Source organism: Rhinopithecus bieti, unplaced genomic scaffold, assembly GCF_001698545.2.
Source record: "Rhinopithecus bieti isolate Rb0 unplaced genomic scaffold, ASM169854v2 scaffold_20777, whole genome shotgun sequence".
Classification (NCBI taxonomy): domain Eukaryota; kingdom Metazoa; phylum Chordata; class Mammalia; order Primates; family Cercopithecidae; genus Rhinopithecus; species Rhinopithecus bieti.
Genome location: NW_016810099.1, coordinates 924071 through 951534, shown reverse-complemented (window position 1 = coordinate 951534; position 27464 = coordinate 924071). Strand labels below are relative to the sequence as shown.

The 27464-nt window shown below is 45.3% G+C and overlaps 1 protein-coding gene across 5 annotated transcripts in view; it reads left to right on the top strand.

Annotated features, from left to right (window-relative positions):
• The first annotated feature begins 6 nt into the window (after nt 1–6).
• The window catches only part of CECR2 (CECR2 histone acetyl-lysine reader), a 200236-nt gene continuing 172778 nt past the window's right edge, over nt 7–27464 (top strand). For all 5 annotated transcript variants that reach the window (XM_017891342.1, XM_017891344.1, XM_017891343.1 and 2 more), the window contains exon 1: nt 7–192. In XM_017891342.1, the coding sequence (XP_017746831.1) occupies nt 67–192 (126 nt within the window). In that variant the 5' untranslated portion in view covers nt 7–66. The remainder of the gene's footprint in view (nt 193–27464) is intronic.

Sequence of the window (27464 nt, the reverse complement as noted above, 5' to 3'; positions counted from 1 at the left end):
GGGAGTCCCAGGTCGGCGGGCAGAGCGCGGGCAGCGAGGGGCCGCCGCCTGTGCCGCGGCGGGGAGATGTGCCCGGAGGAGGGCGGCGCGGCCGGACTGGGCGAGCTCCGCTCCTGGTGGGAGGTCCCGGCCATCGCGCACTTCTGCTCGCTCTTTCGCACCGCGTTCCGCCTGCCCGACTTCGAGATCGAGGTGAGTGACCGCGCGGGCGGGAGGCGGCGCGCTGTGCCCCTGCGCCCCTGCCCCGCGCGGGGCGTCCCGGGCCGTAGCGCAGAGGGGCCGGGTCCCCGGCGACTTCGGCCCGGAGTCGGGGGCCAGGAGGAGGGCGCAAAAGGGCAGGAGGGCGGGCGGGGGCCGCCAGGCTCTGCCCTGGGTGACGAGGGACGTCAGGCCGGGGACTCCGGCTCCTGGGGCAGAGGAGCAGGCACCGCGAGGGCGGGGCGGGCCCGTGCTTTTGTGGGAGCGGGAGCGGGACCCGGCGGCCCTCCCGGGAGTTCTCCGGTGGGGCTGAGTGTGGGCGCGAGGGCTGCGCGCGCTCGCCGCCGGGTGCCATTGAGGCGCGAGCCAGCTGCTCCGACGGGGCCAGGCGCGGGGGGGCCCCGCGAGGGATTAACTGGGACCCAGGCGGGAGGCGGCCGCGGCCGGTGGGGAGGGCTAGCCCCGCTCTGGCGGGCGGGCGCGTGGCGGGGTCTCCCGGAGGCCCGAAACTCCCGGGAGGCGCTCCAGCCAACTTCGGGCCGGTGGGGACCGGGCCTGGGCGCGGGGCTCCGGAGCTGCGGAAGGAAAGTTTGGGACTCCGTTATTCTTCCACAGCGCTCGTCCTCCCGTAATATCCAGTCTCTTTATCCCGGGGCTCGGGAGCCCTTGGAGTTGATCTCGCCACCATTATCTCCCCGGGCGAGCGCGGAGGACGGGCTGGCCATTCTGGCCAGGCCGGAGGTGTTTTCCAGCCCGGGGCTTTGTGATAACTGGGCCGAAACCCGAGGGTCCTGGAGCGCGGCGGGTGGCGGGAGCGTACGGAGCGCAGCGCACACGGCGGCCAGGCAGCGGCCAGTCCAGCGGCAGCCCCTTTTCCTATTTTATTTGTATTTTTAGAAGGAGCTGAGAAATAGTCAATTGGTTGGCAGGTTGAATTGCCTTCTCTTCTATGGCAATATGTGTCGTGACTTTTCACCTTTTGCCTTTGGACAAAGGTGAATGGCAACTGCGTTGGTCAATTTTTGTTTTCTGTTCTGCAGATGGATTCGCCGACGCAGTCATCAAAATTAGAGCCACTCTTTTGGAAGAGCAGGTCGTTGTTGTTCCTTCCCCAGCCCCACGGATCTTTCTTGGTGCCATTTTCGGGTTGATTTTAACTCGTTTATTCCAGAGCTCTTTGCCTCACCTTTATTTTTAGATTCAGTCGTGTTTGCTGAAATATCAGTTGCTTCTTCTATGAATGAAGTGTGGGAACTTGCTCTCATCGCAGTTAATGAAATCGGGAAAATTAAAAGATCAAAAGGGTTGGGGATGGGAGAATGAAGAGGAATGTAGACAGATAATCTAGGGCCACTCACTGGCTTTTGGCGATTCTTAGTTCCTTAAGCTGATTAAAACAATGTGAGGAAATGTGGGCTTCTCCACTTTTTAGGAAGAGGTATAACTTGGGCATTTTATGCGGCGCCACAGCGTTTGTTTTCAAAGTTTGAACGTGAATGTAGCAAGCATAATTTTATTAATGAAAATTTTCCTGAGGCAACTGTTTATATTGACTAAAGAAGAGAAACAGAGCCAGGGAAGCTAAAGAGTTGGGAATCCTAAAGGGCAAGGGATGTTTCTGTTACTGTGATGTCCTGTGTTTTCTTTCAGTTGGTAGAAAATCGTGAGTAGTTTAATTATATCCTGCAGTCAAAATGGTGGCTGTGGTGGGAGGTGCCGCCTGTGACAGGGCCATCTTGGGTGCGGGTAAACTTGCACCTAGCCCCTTTTCTCCCTTGCGAGATAGTAAAGTTGAGGTGGTGCTGCGATTACGAGTTCAGAGTTTAAAGACCCATCCTAAAATATGGTTGGAAAACTTCATGTCTCAAATCCATGTATTCCCATTTTGTTGATGGAAAACTAGAGGTAACTCATTTTGCCTTAAGGACTCACAGCATATTTAGAGTAACCTGTAAATAACTTGCCTTCTGTTACAAGAAAGAAACTTGTGGTTTCTGAGAATTAGCTGGTTTAATTCCTAAAGGAAATATAAACTGATTAAAAAGGTCAAATTTATATGTATAACAAATGGAAAATCACGATAGTTTACATGGTGAATAATGAAGGCTATTTGATATGACTCCAGCGTTTCTTGGAAATGGCATTTTTCTTGGGCTAAAATACATGCTGTTTGAAATACATGCAACAGAAATGAGTATTTGGCTTCAAACGTGCAGGTTTAAAGAACTGTCCACACTCTTTTTTTATTTGGAGATGTTCACTCAATGGATAACAAAGTCAAAGTGACTTTTCTCACCTGCAGTTCTTGTGTATGTTTTGATATGGCCAAGGGAAATTTTAACTTAAGGTTTTTAGTAGTTATCAAAAGTTAGAATTTTATTGGGAATGATTATATGTCAAATTAAAAAATTAAGATTTAAGAATGTATTTTCTCGGCATGGGGGCTCACCCCTGTAATCCCAGCACTTCAGGAGGCTGAGGAGGGCGAATCACTTGAGGTTAGGAGTTCGAGACCAGCTTGAGCAACATGGTGAAATCCTGTCTCTACTAAAAATACAAAATTACCTGGGTGTGGTGTTGGGTGCCTGTAATCCCAGCTACTTGGGAGGCTGAGGCCGGAGAATGGCTTGAACCCAGGAGGTGGAGGTTGCAGTGAGCTGAGATCATGCCATTGCACTTCAGTCTGGGCAACAAGAGTGAAACTCCGTCTCAAAAAACAAAAAATATGCATTTTTTTTTTTTTCTGGACTTCTAACACATTTGACCCGTTGACAGTGCAGAACTTACTGGAAATACTGTCAATTCTGATTCTCTTAAGTATATATAAATTATTTTTATTTTTCTAAGATGATTTTATTTTAATCTAATAGTTTATTGACCTGACAGTTTGAGAAACAATCCCTTGGTTAGACTTTATGATGCAGTGGAAGACCCTTATGAGAATAAAAAACAGCCGGGTGCAGTGACTCACGCCTGTAATCCCAGCCCTTTGGGAGGCCGAGGTGGGCGGATCACCTGAGGTCAGGAGTTGCAGACCAGATTGGCTAACATGGTGAAACCCCGTTTCTATTAAAAATACAAAAGATTAGCCAGGCGTGGTCACTCGCTCCTGTAATCCCAGCTACATCTGTAGGCTGAGGCAGGATGATCTTTTGAACCTGATAGCCAGAGGTGGCAGTGAGCCGAGATCATGCCATTGCACTCCAACCTGGGCGACAGGGCAAGACTCCATCTCAACATAAATATGTTAATTAATTAAAAAGTAAAAAAATAATTCAAATGCTGAACCATACCTGTTAGGCCATGTGGAAAGGCTCTACAGTCTTAATTTTCTGCAACTTTAAAAGGTAAAAATGGTGAATGATAGCAAGTAGTAGAAGTAGGATATCAGTTATTTCAGGAAACCAGTTTTCAGCTGTGGGAAAGATCTCATTTTTACCCTTGACCAGCAGGCTGAGCTCATGGATTTATAGAAAATTTAGGAAGCAGAGTCCTCAAGGACTTGGTTTCCATATATCTAAAGTGAAGCCATCTCTAAGGTAGGTGAAGGGCTGGCAGGATTCATGTCCCGTTTCTCCAAGAGATTAAGATCTTCCATTTAGAAAACTGTCCCCAAAACGTGGATATTTTTATTTTTGTGTGTATTAAATAAAAAAATTTTTTTTTTGGGATGCAGTCTCACTCTCTCACTCTGTCGCTCAAGCTGGAGTGCAATGGTGCGATCTTAGCTCACTGCAACCTCCACTTCCCCGGTTCAGGTGATTCTCCCGCATCATCCTCCGGAGTAGCTGGGATGTCAGGCGCGCGCCAGCACACCCAGCTAATTTTTGTATTATAAAAAAAGTTTTACTCTATTAATCAACCTTGAATACACAGAATTGCTTTATAAGAGTCAACATACTTGATTCTTAGCTTTAGACAAGAAACCTGTCAAGTATATAATAGTAATGCCTTATCTCAGTTCAAAATTCCTTGTTGTAAAAATACTGCAAAAAATTATATAAACGTGAAAATTATCATAAAATGTAGATAAAAATTAAAACCACCCATAGTCACCAATCAGGGATAAACGTTGTTAAGTGTTAACATTGTATCCTTCCACTGGGGGATAAAAGTGATTCACTGTTAACATACTTAGAAATTCCTAAATATGCCTGCAGTGTAATTTTACTGTAGGTTAGATGTTTTTACTTTTCAGATGAGATTGAGGTATAGCTGGAACACAGTAGATGAATGACAGTGAATTCAATAGTTGAGCCCCTACTTTGTGCTTAACATGGAACTTGGAGATTTACCAAAGAAGCTCTTACCTGGCCTCCTTTGCCTCAGAAGATTATCTGTTAATATTTCAGAACCAGCAATTTTATACCCCTTGAGTTAAATGAAGTATTTTATAATTGTTTAACATTCTAGTGGCTTAGGTTGGCTAAGTTTTGTCCTGATTGAAGAAAAGAAGAAAGGCTAATTGACCTCTCCAAGATTTCCTACTGTTTTCCACCTAGTCAAGTGCCCTGTACAGTAAATACAGTGTCTCCCTTGACTAAGGTAAGGGAGGACAGAATGATTCTCAGTAATCATGATGAATGTGGGGCTGCATTGGTGTCTATAGGTGGCCGTTTGAAGATGGTTATGTAGAATTATTTGAATAGTTCATATAGTGGCAGCATGATCAAAATAATCTGTCCTGTCTACCTTTTTTCTGGAGTGTTCTGCCTTTGAGTACTTACTCCTTTGCCTTCCTTATGGCTCCTTCCTGGTTGTGTTTGTACGTGGGTAAGAGCCCTTACCTAATCAGCATGAGATCTGGGGGCAATATTCACATTCTTGAGTTCCACCCTTGGTGCTTCCTTGAAGAATCCAGCCCCGGCCGGCTCACGCTTGTAATCCCACCACTTTGGGAGGCCGAGGCGGGCGGATCACAAGGTCAGGAGATCGAGACCACGGTGAAACCCCGTCTCTACTAAAAATACAAAAAATTAGCCGGGTGCGGTGGCAGGCGCCTACTGTAGTCCCTGCTACTCAGGAGGCTGAGGCAGGAGAATGGCATGAACCCAGGAGGCGGAGCTTGCAGTGAGCTGAGATCGTACCACTGCACTCCAGCCTGGGGGACAGAGCAAGACTCCCATCTCAAAAAAAAAAAAAAAAAAAAAGAATCCAGCCCCTTAATCAAGTGCGGAACACATGGATTGTTAAACGTTAAGTAATAGAAATAGTTAAGAGAAACTGGTAAGTACATCCATCATAATAGTGGTTCCTAAACCTGCCGCCAGGGTAGACTTTGTGTTGGTGTACGTGTGTGCACTTTGCTGGAGGAGAAGGGCCTATTGCTCTCATCAGATTCTGGAAGCAGCCCCCAACCCATACAAGGTTAAGAAGCCCTGAACTAGATGAAAGAGTAAGTTGGCCCTAATTAGGGGTTCAGAAGCCTACTTTCGTGACACAAGATGTGCTGCACTAGGAGTTAGGAAACTTGTATTCTGATTGTGCCGCTGTAACTGACTGATTTTGGGGAAGTCAAAATAATGTGATGATAAATTACACTGCATAGTACTTTGTACATTTTCAAAATGTCATCCCATTTTCTTCTTAGCTGGCCTTAACCATCACCATGAGGTAGGGGTCTTCTCATTTTACACATGTGGAAGTTGAAAGTTTAGAGAGGCTAATGCTTGCACAGGGACTCTTACCTGGATCTCAGGTTCTTTGAGGCCAAATTCTGCCTGTTTCTACCACATTGCACTGCTTCTTCTTCAGTTCTTCTTATCTATAAAATGAGGGGCCAGATTCCACAGTGCACATCTAGAGTTCTTTGGCTCTTAATAATGTGGGGTACAAAGGGGCTTTTTTTTTTTAAACTTCTGAACTAAGTGCAAAGGGACAAATTCAAGTATTCATTTATTTCAGCAAGTATATATATATATGTTTTTTTTTGAGACAGAGTCTCACTCTATCGCCCAGGCTAGAGTGCAGTGACGTGATCTCGGCTTGCTGCGGCCTCCACCTTCTGGGTTCAAGGATTCCCCTGCTTCAGCCTCCCAAATATCTGGGATTACAGGCACATACCACCACCCTCGACTAATTTTTGTATTTTCTTTTGTTTTCTTTTTTTGAGACAGAGTTTCACTCTTGTTGCCTAGGCTGGAGTGCAATGGTGTGATCTCAGCTCACTGCAACCTCCGCCTCCCGGGTTCAAGTGATTCTCCTGCCTCAGCCTCCCTAGTAGCTAGGATTACAGGTGCCTACCAACATGGCTGGCTAATTTTTTGTATTTTTAGTAGAGACGGGGTTTCACTGTGTTGGTCAGGCTGGTCTTGAACTCTTGACCTCAGGTGATCCACCCACCTCAGCCTTCCAAAGTGCTGGGATTACAGGCATGAGCCACCATGCCCGGCTCTAATTTTTATATTTTCAATAGAGAAGAGGTTTCACCATGTTGGCCAGGCTGGTCTCGAACTCCTGACCTCAGGTGATCCACCCACCTCGGCCCCCCAAAGTGCTGGGATTATAGGCATGAGCCACCGCGCCCAGCCTTAAGCAAATGTTAATTTTATTTATTTATTATTATTATTTTTTGAGACCGAGTTTCGCTCTTGTTGCCCAGGCTGGAGTGCAATGGCGTGATCTTGACTCACCTCAACCTCTGCCTCCTGGGTTCAAGCGATTCTCCCCCCTCAGCCTCCCAAGTAGCTGGGATACAGGCATGCACCACCACGCCTGGCTAATTTTTGTGTTTTTCTTAGAAACGGGGTTTCTCGATGTTGGTCAGGCTGGCCTCGAACTCCTGACCTCAGGTGATCCACCCACCTCGGCCTTCCAAAGTGCTAGGATTACAGGCATGAGCCACTGCTCCCGGCCAGCAAATGTTTATTAAGCATCTACTACATTAGGCAATGTACTAGGTGCTGATATGGTTGTGAATGTAATAGAAAAATACCTGCTTGCTTTTTAGTGCAGTGAGGCAGACACCATATATAATATCAGAAGGCCCCAAGTTCAGCGGGGTGGAGGCTTGCACAGGGCCACGTTGAGGTGTAGGTTGTAGCTATTTAAAACAGGGTGATTAGGGCCTTCCTGATGAGATGAGTGATTTAAAGTAGACCTTTCTCACCGGGTGCGGTGGCTCACACCTGTAATCCCAGCACTTTGGGAGGCCGAGGTGGGCGGATCATGAGGTCAGGAGTTTGAGAGCATCCTGACCAACATGATGAAACCCTGTCTCTACTAAAAATACATTAGCCGGGTATGATGGTGCGCACCTGTAATCCCAGCTACTCAGGAGGCTGAGGCAGGAGAATTGCATGGAGACGGAGGTTGCAGTGAGCTGAGATTGCGCCATTGCACTCCAGCCTGGGCAAAAGAGCGAGAGCGAGACTCTGTCTCAAAAAAAGTCCTTTGTCACACTATTCTACTTAATGTAAGATACTAGAGGATAAAAGACCTTCTAAAGATTCAGAATCTGCACCCTCTCCAAGGAGGAAAGCCCAAGAACAGGATGTGAATTACAGAAGGACAGATCTGTGCAGGCTGAGATCCTGAAAGGGGAGAACGTGCTATCATCATGTAACTCTCTAAAAGTGAATACCAGGTCCGCTTTCTATTTATACCCACGCTTTGAAAGGAAAGGCTTGCTGCTTTGGTGTGTGCGTGCCTACCATGTGAAGCTGCAAAGGCAGTTGGGATCTTCTGCAGTTTAGAAGGGGCAGCCCCTTCTCATCTCTGAAGGGCGGCCTGCGTTAGCACACAGCTCGCTTTGCAACGGAAGTTAAGTTGCTTAATTTTCTGGAACACAGTTAGGAAAACCTAAAATACACCTTGGCAGCGTTCAGTCCTACCGATCATCTGCCCCTTTGATCAGGGGAGCTCGGTGTGGGATTCCATGGTATGCTGGGGCTCAGAATGCGTTGCGCTTGGTAGAGTGTGGAAAACTGCAGTGCACAGGTGGTTTAGGTAAAAATGGGGTGTGTGGACAGAGCCAAAGGGGAGCTTCTAAGTACATGGTCTTCTCTCTAGTTGATGTGACTAAACATATTTTCTTTGGTTTTTTTTTTGAGACGGAGTCTCACTTTGTCGTTCAGGCTGGAGTGCAGTGGCGCGATCGCGGCTCACTGCAACCTCCACCTTCCAGGTTCAAGTGATTCTCCTGCCTCAGCTTCCTGACTAGCTGGGATTTCAGACATGTGCCACCACACTCGGCTATTTTTTGTATTTTAAGTAGAGACGGAGTTTCGCCGTGTTGGCCAGGCTGGTCTCGAACTCCTGACCTCGTGATCTGCCCGCCTCGGCCTTCCAAAGTGCTGGGACTACAGGCATGAGCCACTGCGCCCAGCCCCTAAATACATTTTCAAAAGGCAACAATCAGAAAGCTGGATTGTGGGCCCACCTGTCATTAAGTTGTATTCTTAGGCAGATGACTGTGGGTTTCAGGTGCCCCATCTGTAGACTCAGTGATTCCTGGGTGTTCCTATGTCTAAAGTTCTGTGATTCTAGAAATGTTTCTCAGCATGCGTAGCACTCTTAACTAATCCAGCAAATTGCTGACTCACCAGTTAAGGTCAAGGGTAGGATCCTATGTCTTACGAATTAATTATGTGCCAAGTGAAAACTGCAAATCCATACTTGGTGTGTTTGCAAATTACAGGAATTTTTTGTTTCTCTTTCTCTGGCATCTTGTCTGCAAATAAGCTACTTTGAAAGTAGCTTTTGAGACTTGAAGATTGACATTTTCACTATCTCTAGTGTCCTTAAACTGACCTAAGCTTTTGTGCTTTGAGATGTTGAGGAATTCTGAAGGCTGAAGGCCTTGAATTGTGTGATTCTTCTTTCTTTCTTTTTTTTTTTTTAAAGATGGTATCTCACTATGTTGCCCAGGCCAAATTTGAACTCCTGAGCTCAAATGATCCTCCTCCCTCAGCCTCCCCAGTAGCTGGGACTCCAGGCACATGCCACCGCCCTTGGCTCCCTTTCGCTTAGTCTGTTTCTTATGTATCATGTCATCAATACCTAGAAGTCTCAATAAGATCCACTTAAAGCTTCTGGCTTGTGGTTTGCCTTTCATTTGCTATTAAACCTTTACAGATGGCTGTTACCCTTCCTCTGTATTTGTGTATTTCATTGGATGCTATTCCTTGGATGTTTTTATTATATCTTTACATTAGCCTCTAACAAATATTAGTCAATTTATATTGGAAAACTTGGGGACAGTCATTTTTCAGCAGCTCTTAGGATTGAGAAAGGAATGATTGGAAAGTAAGAGTGAGCTCAAGATTGTGTGTTCCTTTAATCCTTTGGGTTTCTCAGTCTCAGCACTATTGATAGTTTGGGCTGAAAATCTGTTGTGGGAAGCTGTTACGTGAAGGATGGTATATGTGTTTTGTTTGTTTTGTTTTTTTTGAGGCAGAGGCGCTCTGTTGCCCAGGCTGGAGTGCAGTGGTGCAATCTTCGGCTCACTGCGACATCCACCTCCCAGGTTCAAGTGATTCTCCTCCCTCAGCCTCCCAAGTAGCTGGGATTACAGGCGCCCACCACCATGCCCGGCTAATTTTTTATAGTTTTAGTATAGACGAGGTTTCACTGTGTTAGCCAGAATGGTCTCCATCTCCTGACCTCGTGATCTGCCTGCCTTGACCTCCCAAAGTGCTGGGATTACAGGCGTGAGCCACCGCGCCCGGCCCGCGTTTTAAGGTGTTTAGCAGTATTGTTGGCCTCTGTGCTCTAGGTGCCAATAGCACCCCCAGTCGTGACAAATAAAAATGTCTCCAGACATTGCCAGATATCTCCTGGGGGGTGAAATTGCCCTGCTTGAGAATCTTTGGGGTGTGAGGTAGAGACAACTTTGCAGTGTTGGTCATTGTATAAAAGGTACACCGTACGTGAGGTAGATGAATTTTTCCTTGTGATGGGATTATTTTTCCCCTAAATGCAAACCTTTAGTATTTTTTGTTTATGGAAATTTCAGGGAGTTAAAGTTGCTCCCAGAAGTGAATGTCATCAGCAGTTGTACATGTCAGAAACCTGAGAAACAGATGTTTTGTTAGTTTTTTTCTTTTTTTGAGACAGAGTTCTGCTTTTGTGGCCCAGGCTAGAGTGCAAGTGGCGTGATCTCAGCTCAGTGCAACCTCTGCCTCCCAGGTTTAAGCGATTCTCCTGCCTCAGCCTCCCAAGAAGCTGGGACTACAGGCGTGCGCCACCACACCCGGCTAATTTTTGTATTTTTAGTAGAGACGGGGTTTCACCATCTTGGTCAGGCTGGTTTCGAACTCCTGACCTCCAGTGATCTGCCCACCTCGGCTCCCAAAGTGCTGGGATGACACATGTGAGCCCCCGCCCCTGGCCTTGTTAATTTTTTTTTTTTTTCTTTCCTGGAGCATCATTTAAGGAAAGCAGAGAGTTTGGGGCTAGCAGGGAGGGAACTGCAAAGCTGACTGAGGCTGATAAAGAAAGGCCTTCCCCTACAAAAGGCCTCCCTGAAGCAGAGTCTGGCTGTCTGGTGCTGCAGGGGAGGAGGGGTGAGGGGTGTTTGTGCTGCAGCCTGGGGCTGGAGCGGCTGCCATTGCCTGTCAGGGCGCAAGGCTCTTGACAGATCTCTTGAGCTTTGCACGGTGGTGTACTGCGGAGGGCGTTCTCCATGACCAGGTCAAAAGTTCAGTGGAACCTAAGTTGAAGGCGTGTGTGTGTGTGTGTGTGTGTTTGGGATATATGCATATGTAAAGTTCATTATTCCGTCAGAATTTTCCATGTAGAACACAGCGACCACATAAGCTTGAAGCTGCTCTACATGTTTTTTAATGGTTTTTCATGTTTAATTTTGCTCTCAGCAAGCGTGGTGAAATATATTATGGATTCAAATAGATTTTTATTTTGGTTTGGGGAGAAAATGGTATTGTGAGTGTGGCTCCGTCTAGTGCACTGTGAAGGGCTTTGAGCTTCTTGGAAGGAAGATACCATAGAACTTAAGGAAATAATATCACTTGTCTGTGGCTTTTGAGGATGTTTTTCATTGAGTGTCTATCTCCAAGTCCTTCTTTTCCATCTTGGGGTATTCAATCCCCACAGAGACCCCATGTCTTGTTTTTTATTCTTTATCTCTTTGGCTGGGAACTAAGGTCTGACCATTGGTTTTTTTTTTTTTTTTTTTTTTTTTTTTTCTTGTCGACTCCGTTGTGCTCCACTCATGCCCTAGGGTTTGTTCTGGGCATCAGTGGAGGAGGGGTAGCATTTCTGGCCTGCATCAAGGTGTTAAATCCCAGAATTTGTGTAAATAGGTTGGTGTGAAGTCAGTCACTTTTATAGCCAAAAGCAGTTTTCTCCTCTTTAGAGGGCAGATGACCCCTCTGAATAATTCTCTCGTGTGTTTTGTTTTGTACTTCGTTAGCCATACACTCGTTTAAAATGTAATGTGGTTTATGCAAAAATATATAGAAGATAGTATTTCATTCTCCTGTTTGAAGTCTGTGACGTCATGTGGCCTTTACGAAAGACGTTGGCTGGTGTAAATGATGTCATATGCATATAAGTTTCACACTGGAGTGAATGGTCAGCTTTTAGCTTTGGTTCTACAGCCCAGAGTCTTCATGAGCTAAATCAGGTCCACTTTTTCCCTAGGGTGGGTTTGCTGGAGTGACGTGTGACTTGGCGTTGTGTCACTGAGGCATGTGGCCACCTGAATTGAAAGTGTGAGTGGCTGTCAGGACAGACTGTGTGTACCCTCCCTTGCTCCTCCCCACCCATCGCCTCCAAAAGTAGGTGAAAATTGAGGAAGCCACGGGGCCACAATTAAACTCATCGCTTCACATTTTCAATGTTGAACTTTTAAATCACACCCAATTAATAATTCCTGAGAATGGATCAGTTCTTAGAATTGAAAGTGCTGTTCAGCAGTCTTGTTGACTGCAAGAGTGTTTTTCTCTCCTGGCCGGTTCCTTTTAATGAACACCCCTGCCCTGCGTGTTCATTGTCTCAGCAACAATGGCACTAAGGACAGTTGATTTGCTTGACAGAAAACGTGTTAAATTAACAGATCTACTTCTTTAGCAAATCCTTTCTCTTCTCCATTCCCATTATGTCTCTCTGTCTTCCTGAAAAGTTGTTTGTGAGTTCTTTTAGGTGTGGGGTCAATTTTTATAGCAGAGGCCTGGAGTTCTTTGTTCAGGGAACATTGTTGTATACGGGGAAAGGTGCTTTAAAGAAAAAATTTCACCTGTTGTCATAATGAAGGAATTTAATTCTGGATTATTTTCCACTCTTACACCGGCATTGATTTGGGTTTGTATCTACACGAATATACTAATTCTTTCACGTTGGTTCTGAAAGACTTGCCCCCCATTTTCCTTTGCGGTATTAAAGCAGCTCCCCAACCCTCCTTACAGGAATGTTGAAGATCGGGAGGGATGCTCTGGTTGAGGATGCTTGTGACATGTAATCAACCCCAGCCACCGTGCCCAGCTGTTTTGTTTTGAGACGGAGTCTCACTCTGTTGCCCAGGCTGGAGTGCAGTGGCATGATTTCGGCTCACTGCAAGCTCCACCTCCCGGGTTCACGCCTGTTCTCCTGCCTCAGCCTCTCAAGTAGCCGGGACTACAGGCGTCCACCACCGTGTCTAACTTTTTTGTATTTTTAGTAGAGACGGGGTTTCATCGTGTCAGCCAGGATGGTCTCGATCTCCTGACCTCGCGATCCTCCCGCCTCGGCCTCCCGAAGTGTTGGGATTACAGGCGTGAGCCACTGCGCCGACCTTTTTTTTTTTTTTTTTTTTTAACGTGGAACACTTCATGACTGTGTGTCATCTTGCATAGGCCAGTTTTAGTACAGGTGCTGCTGGAGTGAGCGCATAATGCTAGATTTTCGTCACTTTCAACAATGGAGCCCATATTCCTTACCCATGACTGTGCTTGGATTTCTGGAACATGCAAATTTTTAAGCTTAAAGTGAAATTTTTTAAAAAAAGGGAAAATGTCAAATCCCAGTCAGCCTTCCCTGTGTTATTGTCATCATTATTAATAAGGTTGCAGAGGCATGTGGCAGAGTCCTTATTGTGCTGCTGCCCTGGGGGAATTTGTCTGTTGGAAAGGGTCAAGGCAGCAGTGATATTGTGAAATCTATGTTATTTGCCCAGTGAGCGGTAGGGAATATGGTTGCTGTAAGAGTTCAGAGGAAGACAGAGATGGTGAGTGAAAGGCTTCCTGGAGAAAGAATCGTGCTTCTGGGGGTCATGCTGAGTAAGTCAGTATAGTTAGCTAGGTCAGAGAGCCCTCACTTTTTTTTTTTTTTTTTTTTTTTTGGAGACAGAGTCTTAACTCTGTCCCCCAGGCTGGGGTGCAGTGGCACAGTCTCGGCTCACTGCAAGCTCCGCCTCCCGGGTTCACGCCATTCTCCTGCCTTGGCCTCCCAAGTAGCTGGGACTACAGGCGCCCGCCTCCACACCCAGCTAATTTTTTTTTTTTTTTGTAGTGGAGATGAGGTTTCACCATGTTAGCCAGGATGGTCTTGATCTGACCTTGTGATCCGGCCGCCTCAGCCTTCCAAAGTACTGGGATTACAGGCGTGAGTCACCACGCCTTTGTTATAGAGACTAATAGAAAAAGAGGTTGAGAGAGAGAGATCATAGAGGCAACATTGCAATCAGCCTTGAAGACTGGCCTCACTGGTGATCATCATTTTTCTTCAGGCAGTGGGGAAACAAAGTTTTAGAGTAGGAATTCCTGTATACTAAGTGTTTTAGGTTCAATCTGGTTTTGGTAACTGGAATAGAACAGACTGGAAGAAGAAAGACTAGTTTAACTACAGGCATACCTCAGAGATATTTGGGGGTCAGTTCCAGACCATTGCAATAAGGTGAATATTGCAGTAAAGTGAGTCACGTGAAATTTTTGGTTTCCCAGTGCACATAAAAGTTATGTGTACACTATACTATAGTCTGTTAAGTGTGCAGTAGTATTATGTCTTAAAAAATAATATAAATACTTTAATTAAAAAATACTTTAGGCTGGGCACAGTGGCTCACGCCTGTAATCCCAGTACTTTGGGAGGCTAAGGCTGGCGAATGGCTTGAGCCCAGGAGTTTGAGACCAGCCTGGCCAACATGGTGAAACGCTTTCTCTACTAAAAATATAAAAATCAGCTGGGTGTGGTGGTGTGCACCTGTCGTCCCAACTATATGGGAGGCTGAGACGGGAGGATCACTTGAGTCCGGGTGGCGGAGGTTGCAAGTCAAGATTGCAACACTGCACTCCACCCTGGGCAGCAGAGACCTTGTCTCAAAGAAAACACAACAAAACAACTATTGCTTAAAAATCTTAGTGATCAGCTGGGCGGGGTGGCGCACGCCTGTAATCCCAGCACTTTGGGAGGCTGAGGCGGGTGGATCATGAGGTCAGGAGATAGAGACCAGCCTGGCCAAGATGGTGAAACCCCATCTCTACTAAAAAACACAAAAATTAGCCGGGTGTGGTGGCGGGCGCCTGTAATCCCAGCTAGTCAGAGGCTGAGGCAGGAGAATCTCTTGAATCTGGGAGGCGGAGTTTGCAGTGAGTCGAGATCGCATCACTGCACTCTAGCCTGGGTAACAGAGCAAGACTCCATCTCCAAAAATAAAAATAAAAAAAATCCTAATGCTCATCTGAGCCTTCGGTGAGTCATAGTGTTTTTGCCAGTGCAGGGTCAGGCCTCAGTATTCCTTTCATGAAAGATTTCTCCGTAGCATACTGTGCCGTGTGATAGCATTTAAGCCACAGTTAAAACTTCTTTCAAAATTGAAGTAAGTCCTCTCCAACCCTGCCACTACCTATCAGCTTAGTTTAGAATATTCTAAATCTTTTGTTGTCATTTCGACAGTGTTGATAGTATCTTCACCAGGAATATATTCTGCCTCAACAAACTACTTTTTTTTGTTCATCCATAAGAAGCAGCTCCTCTTCATCTAGTCTTCAGACAAGGTTGAAAAAGAAAATAAAAAAAAACTCCTCCATTCAGGTTTCATCATGAGGCTGCAGCAAGTGAGTCACATCTTCAGGTCCACTTCTTTTTTTTTTTTTGAGATGGAGTCTTGCTGTGTTGTTGCCCAGGCTGGAGTGCAGTGGCGGTATGCTTTTTCAGCTCACTGCAAACTCCACCTCCTGGGTTCAAGTGATTCTCCTGCCTCAGCCTCCTGAGTAGCTGGGATTATGGACATGCACCTCCACGCCCGGCTAATTTTCTTTTCTTTCTTTCTTGTTTTTCTTTCCTTTTTTTTTAATTGCCTTTCTTTCTTGTTTTCTTTCCTTTTTTTTTAATTGCCTTTTTTTTTTTTTTTTTTTTTTGAGACGGAGTCTGGCTCATTGCCCAGGCTGGAGTGCAGTGGTGTGATCTTGGCTCACTGCAAGCTCCGCTTCCTGGGTTCACGCCATTCTCCTGCCTCAGCCTCCTGAGTAGCTGGGACTACAGGTGCCCGCCACCACGCCCGGCTAATTTTTTTGTATTTTTAGTAGAGACGGGGTTTCACCGTGTTAGCCAGGATGGTCTCCATCTCCTGGCCTTGTGATCCGCCTGTCTCGGCCTCCCAAAGAGCTGGGATTACAGGCTTGAGCCACCGCGCCCGGCCTGTAATTGCATTTTTACTATAGACAGGGTTTCACCATGTTGGCCAGGCTGATCTCAGACTCCTGACCTCAGATAATCCACCCACCTCGGCCTCCCAAAGTGCTGGGATTACAGGTGTGAGCTACTGTGCCTGGCCCAGGTCCACTTCTAATTCTTCTTCTTTTGCTATATCTATCACATCTGTATTTCTTTCCTCCACTGAAGTCTTGAACCCCTCAAAGTCATCCATGAAGATTGAAATCAGCTTCTTCCAAACTCCTGTGAATATGGATATTTGGACCTCCTCCCATGAATTATGAATGTTCTTAATGGCATCTAGAATCATGAGTCCTTTCTGGAAGGTTCTAAATTTGCTTTGCCCACATTCATTAGAAGAATCACTATCTATAGCAGCTGTTGCCTTACAAAATGTATTTATTTTATTTTTTGTAGAGATGGGGTCTCGCAATGTTGCCCAGACTGATCTTGAATTCCTGGCCTCATGCAGTTCTCTCATCTTGGCCTCCTAAAGTGTTAGGATTACAGGTGTGAGCCACTGCTTGCAGCCACAAAATGTATTTCTTAAATAATAAGACTTGAAAGTTGAAATTACTTCTTGATCCATGGGCTGCAGAATGGATGTTGTGTTAGCAGGCATGAAAACCACATTAATCTCCTTGTATGTCTCCATCAGAGCTCTTGGGTGACCAAGTACATTGTTAGTTAGCAGTAATATTTTGAAAGTAGGGACTTTTTTCTGAGCAGTAGGTCTCAAAAGTAGGCTTAAAGTACTGAGTAAACCATGCTGTAAACAGATGTGCTGTTACCCAGGTTTTGTTGTCCCATTTAGAGAGCACAGGCGGAATAGATTAGCACAGTCCTCAAGGGCCGTAGGATTTTCGGAATGGTCGGTGAGTACTGGCTTCCGGTCAGAGTCACCAGCCCCTAACAAGAGAATCAGCCTGTCCTTTGAAGCTTTGAAGCGGGGCATTGACTTCTCCTCTCTAGCTCTTAAAGTCCTAGGTGGCATTTTCTTTCAATAAAAAGCTGTTTCACCTACAGTGAAAATCTGTTGTGTATTCACCCTCATTAATATAGTCTTAACTAGATCTTCTGGATAACTTGCTGCAGCTTCTGTATCCACACTTGCGGGCTTACCTTGCATGTTTACTTTATGGAGACGGCTTCTTTCCTAAAGCCTCATGAACCAACCTCTGCTAGCCTCCAACTATTCCTCTGCAGTTTCCCCACCTTTCTAAGCCTTCATATAATTGAAGAGTAAGGGCCTTGCTCTGGATTAGGCTTTGGCTTAAGAGAATGTTGTGGCTGCTTTGATCTGTTCTCCAGGCCACTCAAACTTTCTCCTTATCAGTAATAAGGCTGTTTTGCTTTCTCATTCCTGTGTTCACTGGAGCAGTACTTTTTATTTCCTTCAATAACTTTTCATTTGCATTCACAAGTTGGCTAACTGGCTCAAGAGGCCTAGCTTTTGGCCTGTTACAGCTTTCAGCACGCCTTCTTCACGAAGCTTAATCATTTCTAGCTTTTGATTTAAAGTGAGAGACATGGTACTTTTCCTTACACTTGAACACTTAAAGGCCATTGTAGGATTATTAATTGGCTTGGTTTAAACGTTGTGCTTCTGGGAATGGGGAAGCCCAAGGAGAGGGAGACAGGGAACAGCCAGTCTGTGGAGCAGTCAGAACACACACGTTTATCAGTTGAGTTTGCTGTTTTATGTGGGCATAATCCTTGGTGCCCCGAAACATTGACAGTTGTAATATCCAAGATCACTAGTCACAGGTCAACATAACAGACTTACTTAATAATAATCATGAAAATGTTTGACATATTGTGAGAATTCCCACAATGTGATACAGAGACATAAAGTGAGCACAGACTGTTGGAAAATGGCCCTGATAGACTTGCTCCTCGCAGGGTCGGCCCGAAATCTTCAGTTTGTAAGAAATGCAGTATCTGCACGTGCAGTAAAGGGAAACGCAGTACAGCGGGGTGGGCCTGTATTGGAGCGGAAGAGGCGTGAACCGCTGATGGTTGTGGTAATAGGAAAGGACATTGCTCACTGGTGCTGTTGAGGAAAGAGTAGGTGGGACTGGATGACCCCCAGGGTGGCAGCATGTGAAGAAGATTGTGCTTAGGATATTTTTGCCTGCGAATGATGGAATAACAGTGCTTTCAGCACTGTGGATTACCCTGCATCATGTAAGCAGGAGGAATGGGGCTCCTGGAAGGCCAGGTGGCCCATGGTGGGTGTCATTGAACCCTCATATGGTGGTGCCACTCGTGGTCACAGGACGGACTCTGCAGCGACGAGGTCTGCATTGCTGAGTGATGCAGAGAAGTATTAGGAAAATGACAACACAAAACAGCCTTTGAGTTGGTGATTTGAAGGAGTCAAAGATGACTTTGGAGAAGGGATTTGAGTTACTCTGACCGAAGAGGGAGAGGCTGAGACTGCAAACAACTTCATTTTCCTGGAAGGAGAGAGGACAAGACCTCTCAAAGAAGCTTAAGAGCATGGTGAGAAAAGAAGGGCGTTAAAAAAAATTTTTTTTCACAAAGAATATAGCGATTATAACAAGAAAAAGTTAAATTAATCTCAGTTCTTCGTGGTGAAGATTTTGGTGTTGTATTGAAGAGGTCAGTGGTAGGACCCCCTTTTAAGAAAAACCAGCCTGTTTACAAATTCTGCATCATGTTTTACACCAGTAATCAATCCCCTTCTTTGTGCCACCGCTTTCTAATTGTTGAGGTGTGGTTACCTCACCCTAGGACTGTCAGTTGCTCAGTATTTTAGCTTCCTATTGAGTAAAATGGAAATGAAAATCCAGCCACAGAAATGTGCCTTTCTTTTTTCTTTTTTTTTGAGACAGAGTTTCGCTCTTACTGTCCAGGCTGGAGTGCAATGGCGTGATCTCAGCTCACTGCAACCTCTGCCTCCTGGGTTCAAGCCATTCTCCTGTCTCAGCCTCCCAAGTAGCTGGGATTACAGTTGCATGCCGCTACACCCGGATAATTTTTGTATTTTTAGTAGAGACGGGGTTTCACCATATTGGTCAGGCGGGTCTCGGACTCCTGACCTCAGGTCATCCACCCGCCTCAGCCTCCCAAAGTGCTGGGATTACAGGTGTGAGTCACTGTACCTGGCCAGAGATGTGCCTTTCTTTCATTAGAATTTTAGATTTATTCTTGTTTGTTGTTTGGAATACTTCAGTTCTTAGTTTCTCTCTGTTAACATGTTTAATGTTTCATAAGACTACTACTTAATGTTACTTTGTGATCCTTTTGTAATGGGAATTTGTGTACAAATAAGCTATTCGGGTATTTATGTTCTGTGTTATGTTTAATAACAGGTTCCCCATGCCAGCGGGAGTTACAGCTCAACAGAAAGCCGTCTTTTGTTTGTCTTATTTCTCCACTGGTTCTACAGAAATTTTCAGAGGTTATCTGGCAGCTGTACTTGCCCCTCCTTGCCCTTGTCAAGGCAATCTATATCTTGGCCAGTAATCTATAACACATCTTGTAAGAAAAGATGAACTGGGCCAATGAAATTTCCATTCTTGGGAGCGTCACCTAGGAAATACAAGGATTATCGAGTTAGCGTGGAAAAGAAGCTGAAAGGTCATGGTGAGCAGCCACGTCGCAGCCAGAATCTTACAGATGAGGAAGCAAGCCTGGGAGAGACCCAGCCATAGAGGAATTAACGGGAAGGCCCTGCCTGCAGCCTGCTGGCATGTGTCCAGCAGGAGCCAGCACACCTGAGGGAGTCTTCCATGCCCTGCCCCTCAAAGAGCCTAACACGTCCTCGCTTTTGTCTGTGTGTGCATAACATGTTAAGTATCTTGTAAACACAAGATCATGCTTTTATATATGCTTCTGAATCCTGCTTTGTTCTGTTGACGGTGTTATATAACAGAACGCCCTTATGGTCACGACACGTCATGATTTGCAGTAGCTACAGAACACTCATCGAGTAGATGGACTCTCATTTAGCCAAGACACTGTTGGGCGTCTGGATTATTTGTAGTTGTTTGCTATCATGACAACCAAGAACCAGAACAATTTTTCAAAGGTAGGATTAGTGTTTTAATCATTAGACTTCTGTTAGTATTACATTCTATATTTGAGGTTTTAAGTTTTGAGGGTTTTTGTTTGTTTGTTTGTTTGTTTGTTTTTCCGAGAGGGAGTCTCTCTCTTTCGCCCAGGCTGGCGTGCAGTGGTGCCATCTGGGCTTGATGCAACCTCCGCCTCCCGGGTTCAAGCAATTCTCCTGCTTCAGCCTCCTGAGTAGCTGGAACTACAGGCATGCTCCACCATGCCCGGCTAATTTTTTGCATTTTTTTAGTAGACAGGGTTTCGTCATGTTGGCCAGGCTGGTCTCGAACTCCTGACCTCAGGTGATCCGCCCACCTCAGCCTCCCAATGTGCTGGGATTACAGGCGTGAACCACTGTGCCTGGCCAAGTTTTCCTCATAGTTACTTTTTGTTTTATATTTTATTATAAAAGTGACATGAATTTTGGTGCCATGCTGCCCCATGCACTGCCTCAGGTGTTTCTCATGCACGAACTGACCCATCTGTCTAATTCCCCCATGAGGCAGGCATCACCATGACAGCACTGTAGGAAACAGGCCCAGAGTGAAACGATTTACCCAAGGCCACATGCCCAGCGGGCGGCAGAACCCACACCGGCTGACTTCAGGAAAATGCGGAGGCATTTGTTGGTAAATGAATTGGACGTTACTGCTAGTGAGACAGGAAAACTGACATCCAGTGCAGGTTCTCGAGAGTGTATGGGAAGGTGGGTGACACTAAATTTTAGCTAGTATCGTGGCATTAGAAAGGAATCTTTTACACAATTTATGAAGAGCACTGAGTCAGAAAACACTTTAGAAGTGAAAGAAATTCAGTTTTTCCTTCAGTTGCTTAAATTACGTACAAATATGTTAATAGCTGTTAAGGGCTCCTTTTATCATTTTTCCACTCTACTGTAACTCTGGGTGGAGCTTTTAAAAAACTTTGTTTATTTTATTTTTATTTTTTGAGATGGAGTCTCACTCTGTTGCCCAGGCTGGAGTGCAGTAGCGCGATCTCAGCTCACTGCAGCCTCCACCTCTGGGTTCAAGCTTCTGCTTCAGCCTCCCAAGTAGCTGGAACTACAGGCGCCCGCCACCATGCCTGGATAATTTTTGTATTTTTAGTAGAGACGGGGTTTCACCGTGTTGGCCAGGCTGGTCTCGAACTCCCTGAATTCAAGTGATCCACCCTCCTTGGCCTCCCAAAGTGCTGGGATTACAGGTGTGAGCCACTGCGCCCGGCTTTAAAAACTTTATTTTTATTTTTTTATTTTTTTTGAGACGGAGTCTCGCTCTGTCACCCAGGCTGGAGTGCAGTGGCCAGACCTCGGCTCACTGCAAGCTCCGCCTCCCGGGTTCACGCCATTCTCCTGCCTCAGCCTCCCGAGTAGCTGGGACTACAGGCGCCGCCACCTCGCCCGGCTAGTTTTTTTTATTTTAGTAGAGACGGGGTTTCACTGTGTTAGCCAGGATGGTCTCGATCTCCTGACCTCGTGATCCGCCCGTCTCCGCCTCCCAAAGTGCTGGGATTACAGGCTTGAGCCACCGCGCCCGACAATATTCTCTTATACATGTAAGTACAATTATTAAAATCAGGAGCTTAATAGTGAGTAAGATCTGTAGATAATAGTATATCAAATGTTACCAATTGAGCCAATAATATGTACAATTTGTACATTATTTTTATGAATTTTAAACATATTATTATTTTGGAAATTGTTTCTGGTTCAGGTTTTCAGTCTAGGGTCACGCATTGCATTAGTTGTTGGGTCTCTTTAGTTGCCTTTAAAATAGAGCCGTTCTTCAGTCTTTGTCTTCCTTGAGCTTGACCTTTTTGGAAGAGTAAAAGCCATTTATTTTATTGATGGTCCCTCCACTTGGGCTCGTTGGAAGTCCTCTCGGGATAACTTGGGTCATGTGTTTTTGGCAGGTGTGCTGTAGAGGCCTGTGCCCTTGGTGCGTAGTATCAGCAGTTGCGTCCTGTGGACTGGGCCCTTTACTGGTGGTGGTTACTAACTTTGATCATCACTTGGTTAGGGCAATGTCTGCTTTCCACTGCAGAGTTACTGTTTTTCCCTTATGATTAACAAGTACGTTGTGGGGAGATACTTTGGAAACATCTTCTTTCTCCTCCAAATTAACCCGTTAGGAATTTTAATCCATGCATGATTCCTTACGTGAATTAGTCATTACATCACAGTTGCCAGATAGTTATTTTCAGATTTCATATTCCTTTTTACAAGTTGGCATTCCGTTTTCATCCATAAATTTTAAGTGTTTGATTCTAAACCAGGTGCTTTTATTTTATTTTATTATTATTATTATTATTTTTTCAGACAGGTCATGCTCTGTTGCCCCAAGTGGAGTGCAGTGGCACCATCATGGCTCAGCAGTCTCGACCTCGGCTTCCCAAAGTGCTTGAATGACAGGCGTGAGCCACCACTCCTGACCCAAAACCATTTGTTTTTAGTATCTGATAAGAATATAATTTATAAAAAGTCTTTGATTTTTTTTTAACTTGGAAAATTCATCTAAAGTAGATGAACACTGATAATGTTCAGAAGGTGAAATTACTGTTTTTAAATTATTATTATACTTTAAGTTCTAGGGTACATGTGTACAACGTGCAGGTTTGTTACATATGTATATTTGTGCCATGTTGGTGTGCTGCACCCATCAACTCGTCATTTACATCAGGTATAACTCCCGGTACCATTCCTCCCCCCTCCCCCTCCCCATAATAGGCCCTGGTGTGTGATGTTCCCCTTCCAGAGTCCGAAATTACTTTTTAAAGCTTCAGCTTTTAAAGCTTTTCCTGTTTTATTTTGAGAATTTTCAGATGTACGGTGAAGTTCAAAGATAAGTGAACCCCTGCAAACCCTTTACTCTAGATGTACCGATTGTTAACGTTTTTGCCACGTGGGCTGAACCATCTGAAAGTAAGTCGACTATGTCATGACAGTCTCCCCCTTCCTAGTGACATGTACGTGTACTTCCTATGAATAAGGACTTTCTCTTATATGACCACAGTGTTATACTCACATTTAGGAAAATTAACAGTAATTCTGTAATAACATCCAGTAAACAGTTCATACTGAAATATCCTCAGTTGTCCTCACAGTGTCTTTTATAGATGTGCCACACCTCCATCCTGGTTTACACACTGGTTGGTTGTTAGGGCAATTGTTTTCAGGCAGGTTGAAGCCAACCCAGTTATCCTAGTAATAGGGAAACAGGGAAACATAGGCAAAATGATGTAAATTTCAAGCCGCAGGGATACTAGTGAAGTAATTACAACAGAGAGTTGATTGGAGTCAACCTGGCTGTAGTCCAGGCTTTGCCCAAGGTCTGAACCTGTCACTTGGCCCTGCTGAGCCTCAGCTTGTTCATCTACATCTTGGCCATCTCGTGTTCCATACGGCTATGGTGAGGTTTGAATGAGCCAGGCATGTGAGGGCCTGGCCCTAGTAGATCTCAGCAACTGGTAATTATTGTTACATTTTCTTTCATTTTAGATTTTGATTATGGTAATAATAGGGAAATTATAACAATCACTTGGGAGAAAGGAATTAACTGACAAATGGAATGATCACATACTATTTTGAAATCAAAGTATAATGAAATAAAATGGTAAAAATACACAAATGTAGTGTGCTTATATGGATTAAAGAGATTGTTGAATACAAATGATTTTGTTTGTTTGAGACGGAGTCTTACACTCTTCCAGGTGGGAGTACAGTGGCACGATCTCGGCTCACTGCAACTTCTACCTTCCAGGTTCAAGCAATTCCCCTGTCTCAGCTTCCCAAGTAGCTGGGATTACAGGCATGCGCTACCACACCCAGCTAATTTTTGTATTTTTAGTGGAGATGGAGTTTCACCATGTTGGCCAGGCTGGTCTCGAACTCTCAAAGTCCTGAACTCAGGTGATCCACCTGCTTCGGCCTCTCAGAGTGCTCGGATCACAAGCATGAGCCACCGTGTCCGGCCGAATACAAATGTTTTTTGTTTAAAAAAATAAGCGTGGTTTGGTAGCTCATGCCTGTAATCCTAGCCCTTTGGGAGGCCGTGGTGGGAGGATTGTTTGAGCCTAGGAGTTTGAGACCAGCCTGGGCAACATAATAAGACCGTGTCTCAATAACAACAAAAATTTTTTTAAATGGCCAGGCGCAGTGACCAGCCTGGCCAACATGAGGAAACCCTGTCTCTACTAAAAATACAAAATTAACTGGCCATAGTGGTGCATGCCTGTAATCCTAGCTACTCGGGAGGCCGAGGCAAGAGAACCGCTTGAACCTGGGAGGTGGAGGTTGCAGTGAGTCAAGATCATGCCATTGCATTCCAGCTTGGGCGACAGTGAGACTCTGTCTCAAAAATAAAATAATAAAATAAAACAAAACCAGGCATGGTGGTGCATGTCTGTAGTCTCAGCTACTTGGGAAGCTGGGCTGGGAAGATTGCTTGAGCCGGGGAGGTAGAGGTTCTTGAGCCAGGGAGGTGGAAGTTGCAGTGAGCCGTGGTCGCACCACTGCACTCCAGCCTGAGTGACAGAGCAAGACCTTGTCTCAAAGGAAAAAAAAACAGCTTTATTGAGATATTATTTGCATACTATACAAGTCATTCGTTGAAAGTGTTCAACAAGTAGGCCTGGCATGGTAGCTGACACCTGTAATCCCAGCACTTTGGGAAGCCGAGGTGGGTGGATCACCTGAGATCAGGAGTTTGAGACCAGCCTGGCCAACATGGTGAAACCCTGTCTCTACTAAAAATACAAAAAGTAGCCAGGTATGGTGACATGCGCCTGTAATTCCAGCTACTTGCGAGGCTGAGGCAGGAGAATTGCCTGAGCCCGGAAGATGGAGGTTGCAGTGAGTTTGATCACGCCACTGCACTGAAGCCTGGGTGACAAAGTAAGACTCTGTCTCAGAAAATAAATAAAGTATTCCAGTTAATGGGTTTTAGTATATTTACAAATATGTACAACTGTTGCCACCCTAACCCTACCTTTATAAGGTTTTCATCACCTCAAAAAGAAACCCTGTACCCTTGAGCTCTCTGCCTCCCCAGCTCTCCCTACCTCTTGTTTCCCCAGCCCTAAGCAACTTACTCTCTGTTTTATAGATTTTCCTTTCTGGGCCTTCATAATGAATAGAATCATGTAGTATGTGCCCTTTTGTGATTGGATTTTTCGTTCAGCATAACGTTTTTAAGTTTCATCCAAGTTGTAGAAAGTATCAGTATAGGCCGGGCATGGTGGCGCCTGTAATCCCAGCATTTTGGGAGGCCAAGGCGGGCGGATCACAAGGTCAAAAAAAAAGTATCAGTATGTAATTCCTTTTTATAGCTATTTTTACTATACATGGTGTATAATTTTATTTTATTTACCCATTGGTGGACATTTAGGTTATTTCCCTCTTTTGGCTATTATAAATAATGCTGCTCTAAACATTTGTGTGCAGGTTTTTGTGAGGACATGTGTTTCCAGTTCTCTTCGGTATGTACCTGGAAGTGGAATTGGTGGGTCATACAGTAACGAGGTTTGATCTGGGAACTGCCTGGTTATAGAGTGGCAGCACAATTTTATGTGCCCGTCAGCAGTATGTGAGCATTCCAGTTTCTCCACATCCTTGCCAACACTTATTATCTGACCCTGGTTCTAGCCATCCTAGTTGGTGTGGCATGGTTTCTCCATGTGGTCTTGATTTGTACCTCCCTCATGCTTAATGATGTTGAGTAGTTTCATGTGTTTACCATTTGCATATATTGTGTAGAGAAATATCTGTTCACGTCCCTTGCCAGTTTTAAAAAATGGGCTGTTTGTATTTTTTTTTTTTTTTTTTTTTTTTTTGTTGAGACGGAGTCTCGCTCTGCTGCCCAGGCTGGAGTGCAGTGGCCGGATCTCAGCTCACTGCAAGCTCCGCCTCCCGGGTTCACGCCATTCTCCTGCCTCAGCCTCCCGAGTAGCTGGGACTACAGGCGCCCGCCACCTCGCCCGGCTAATTTTTTGTATTTTTTAGTAGAGACGGGGTTTCACCGTGTTAGCCAGGATGGTCTCGATCTCCTGACCTCGTGATCCGTCCGTCTCAGCCTCCCAAAGTGCTGGGATTACAGGCTTGAGCCACCGCGCCCGGCTGTATTTTTATTATTGAGGTGTAAGAATTCTTTTTTTTTTTTGAGAGAGAGTTTTGCTCCTGTTGGCGAGGCTGGAGTGCAGTGGCGCAATCTCGGCTCACTGCAACCTCTGCCTCCCAGGTTCAACAATTCTTCTGCCTCAGCCTCCCGAGTAGCTGGGATTACAGGCATGCACCGCCACGGCTGGCTAATTTTGTATTTTTAGTAGAGACAGGGTTTCACCATTTTGGTCAGGCTGGTCTCGAACTCCCGACCTCAGGTGATCCACCTGCCTCAGCCTCCCAAAGTGCTGGGATTGCAGGCTTGAGCCACTGCACCTGGCTTCTTTTTTTTTTCCCCAAGACGGTTTCTGGTTCTATCATCTAGGCCAAAGTGCAATGGTGTGATCATGGCTCACTGCAGCCTTAAACTCTGGGGTCAAACAATCCTCCCACCTCAGCCTCCTGAGTAGGTGGGACTACAGATGTGTGCCACCGTGCCCGGCTAATTTTTTTTTTTCTGTTTTTTTTTTTGTAGAGACAGGGTCTTACTGTGCTATACAGGCTGGCCTTGAACTCTTGGCCTTAAGTGATGCTCCTGCCTAGGTTTTCTAAAGTTTTAATCGTGAACCACCACACCCAGCCTAGGTTCTTAGTTCTGTTCCATTGATCTATATGTCTGTCCCTGTGCCAGTACCACTATGTCTTGATTAATGCTGTCTTGTGAGTTTTGAAATTAGGAAGTGTGAGTCCTCTTCCTTTTTCAGGATTATTTTGGCTATTTGGGGTCCCTTTGGAATCAGTTTTGTCAATTTTTGCAAAGACATCAGCTGGGATTTTGATAGGGATTGCATTGAATCTGTAGATGAGTTTGGATAGTGTCACTATTTTAACAATGCTAAGTGTTCCAATCCATGAGCATCAGATGGTTTTCCATTTACTTAGATCTTTAATTTCTTTCAACAGTGTTTTTTTTTTGTTTTGTTTTGTTTTTTTTTTTTTTTTTTTTTTTGGAGACGGAGTCTCGCTCTGTCGCCCGGGCTGGAGTGCAGTGACCAGATCTCAGCTCACTGCAAGCTCCGCCTCCCGGGTTTACGCCATTCTCCTGCCTCAGCCTCCCGAGTAGCTGGGACTACAGGCACCTGCCACCTCGCCTGGCTAGTTTTTTGTATTTTTTAGTAGAGACGAGGTTTCACCGTGTTAGCCAGGATGGTCTTGATCTTGTGACCTCGTGATCTGCCCGTCTCGGCCTCCCAAAGTGCTGGGATTACAGGCTTGAGCCACTGCGCCGGGCCTCAACAGTGTTTTATACTTCTCCAAGTATAGGTTTTTGCTTTTTTTGTTAAATTTATTATTTTGATCTTGTGAATAGAATTGCTTTATTTCATTTTCAGATTGTTCATTGAAAATTGTTTTTTAAAAATCAATTTTGCCGGGCTTGGTGGCTCACGCCTGTAATCCCAGTACTTTGGGAGGCCGAGGCAGGTGGATCACCTGAGGTCGGGAG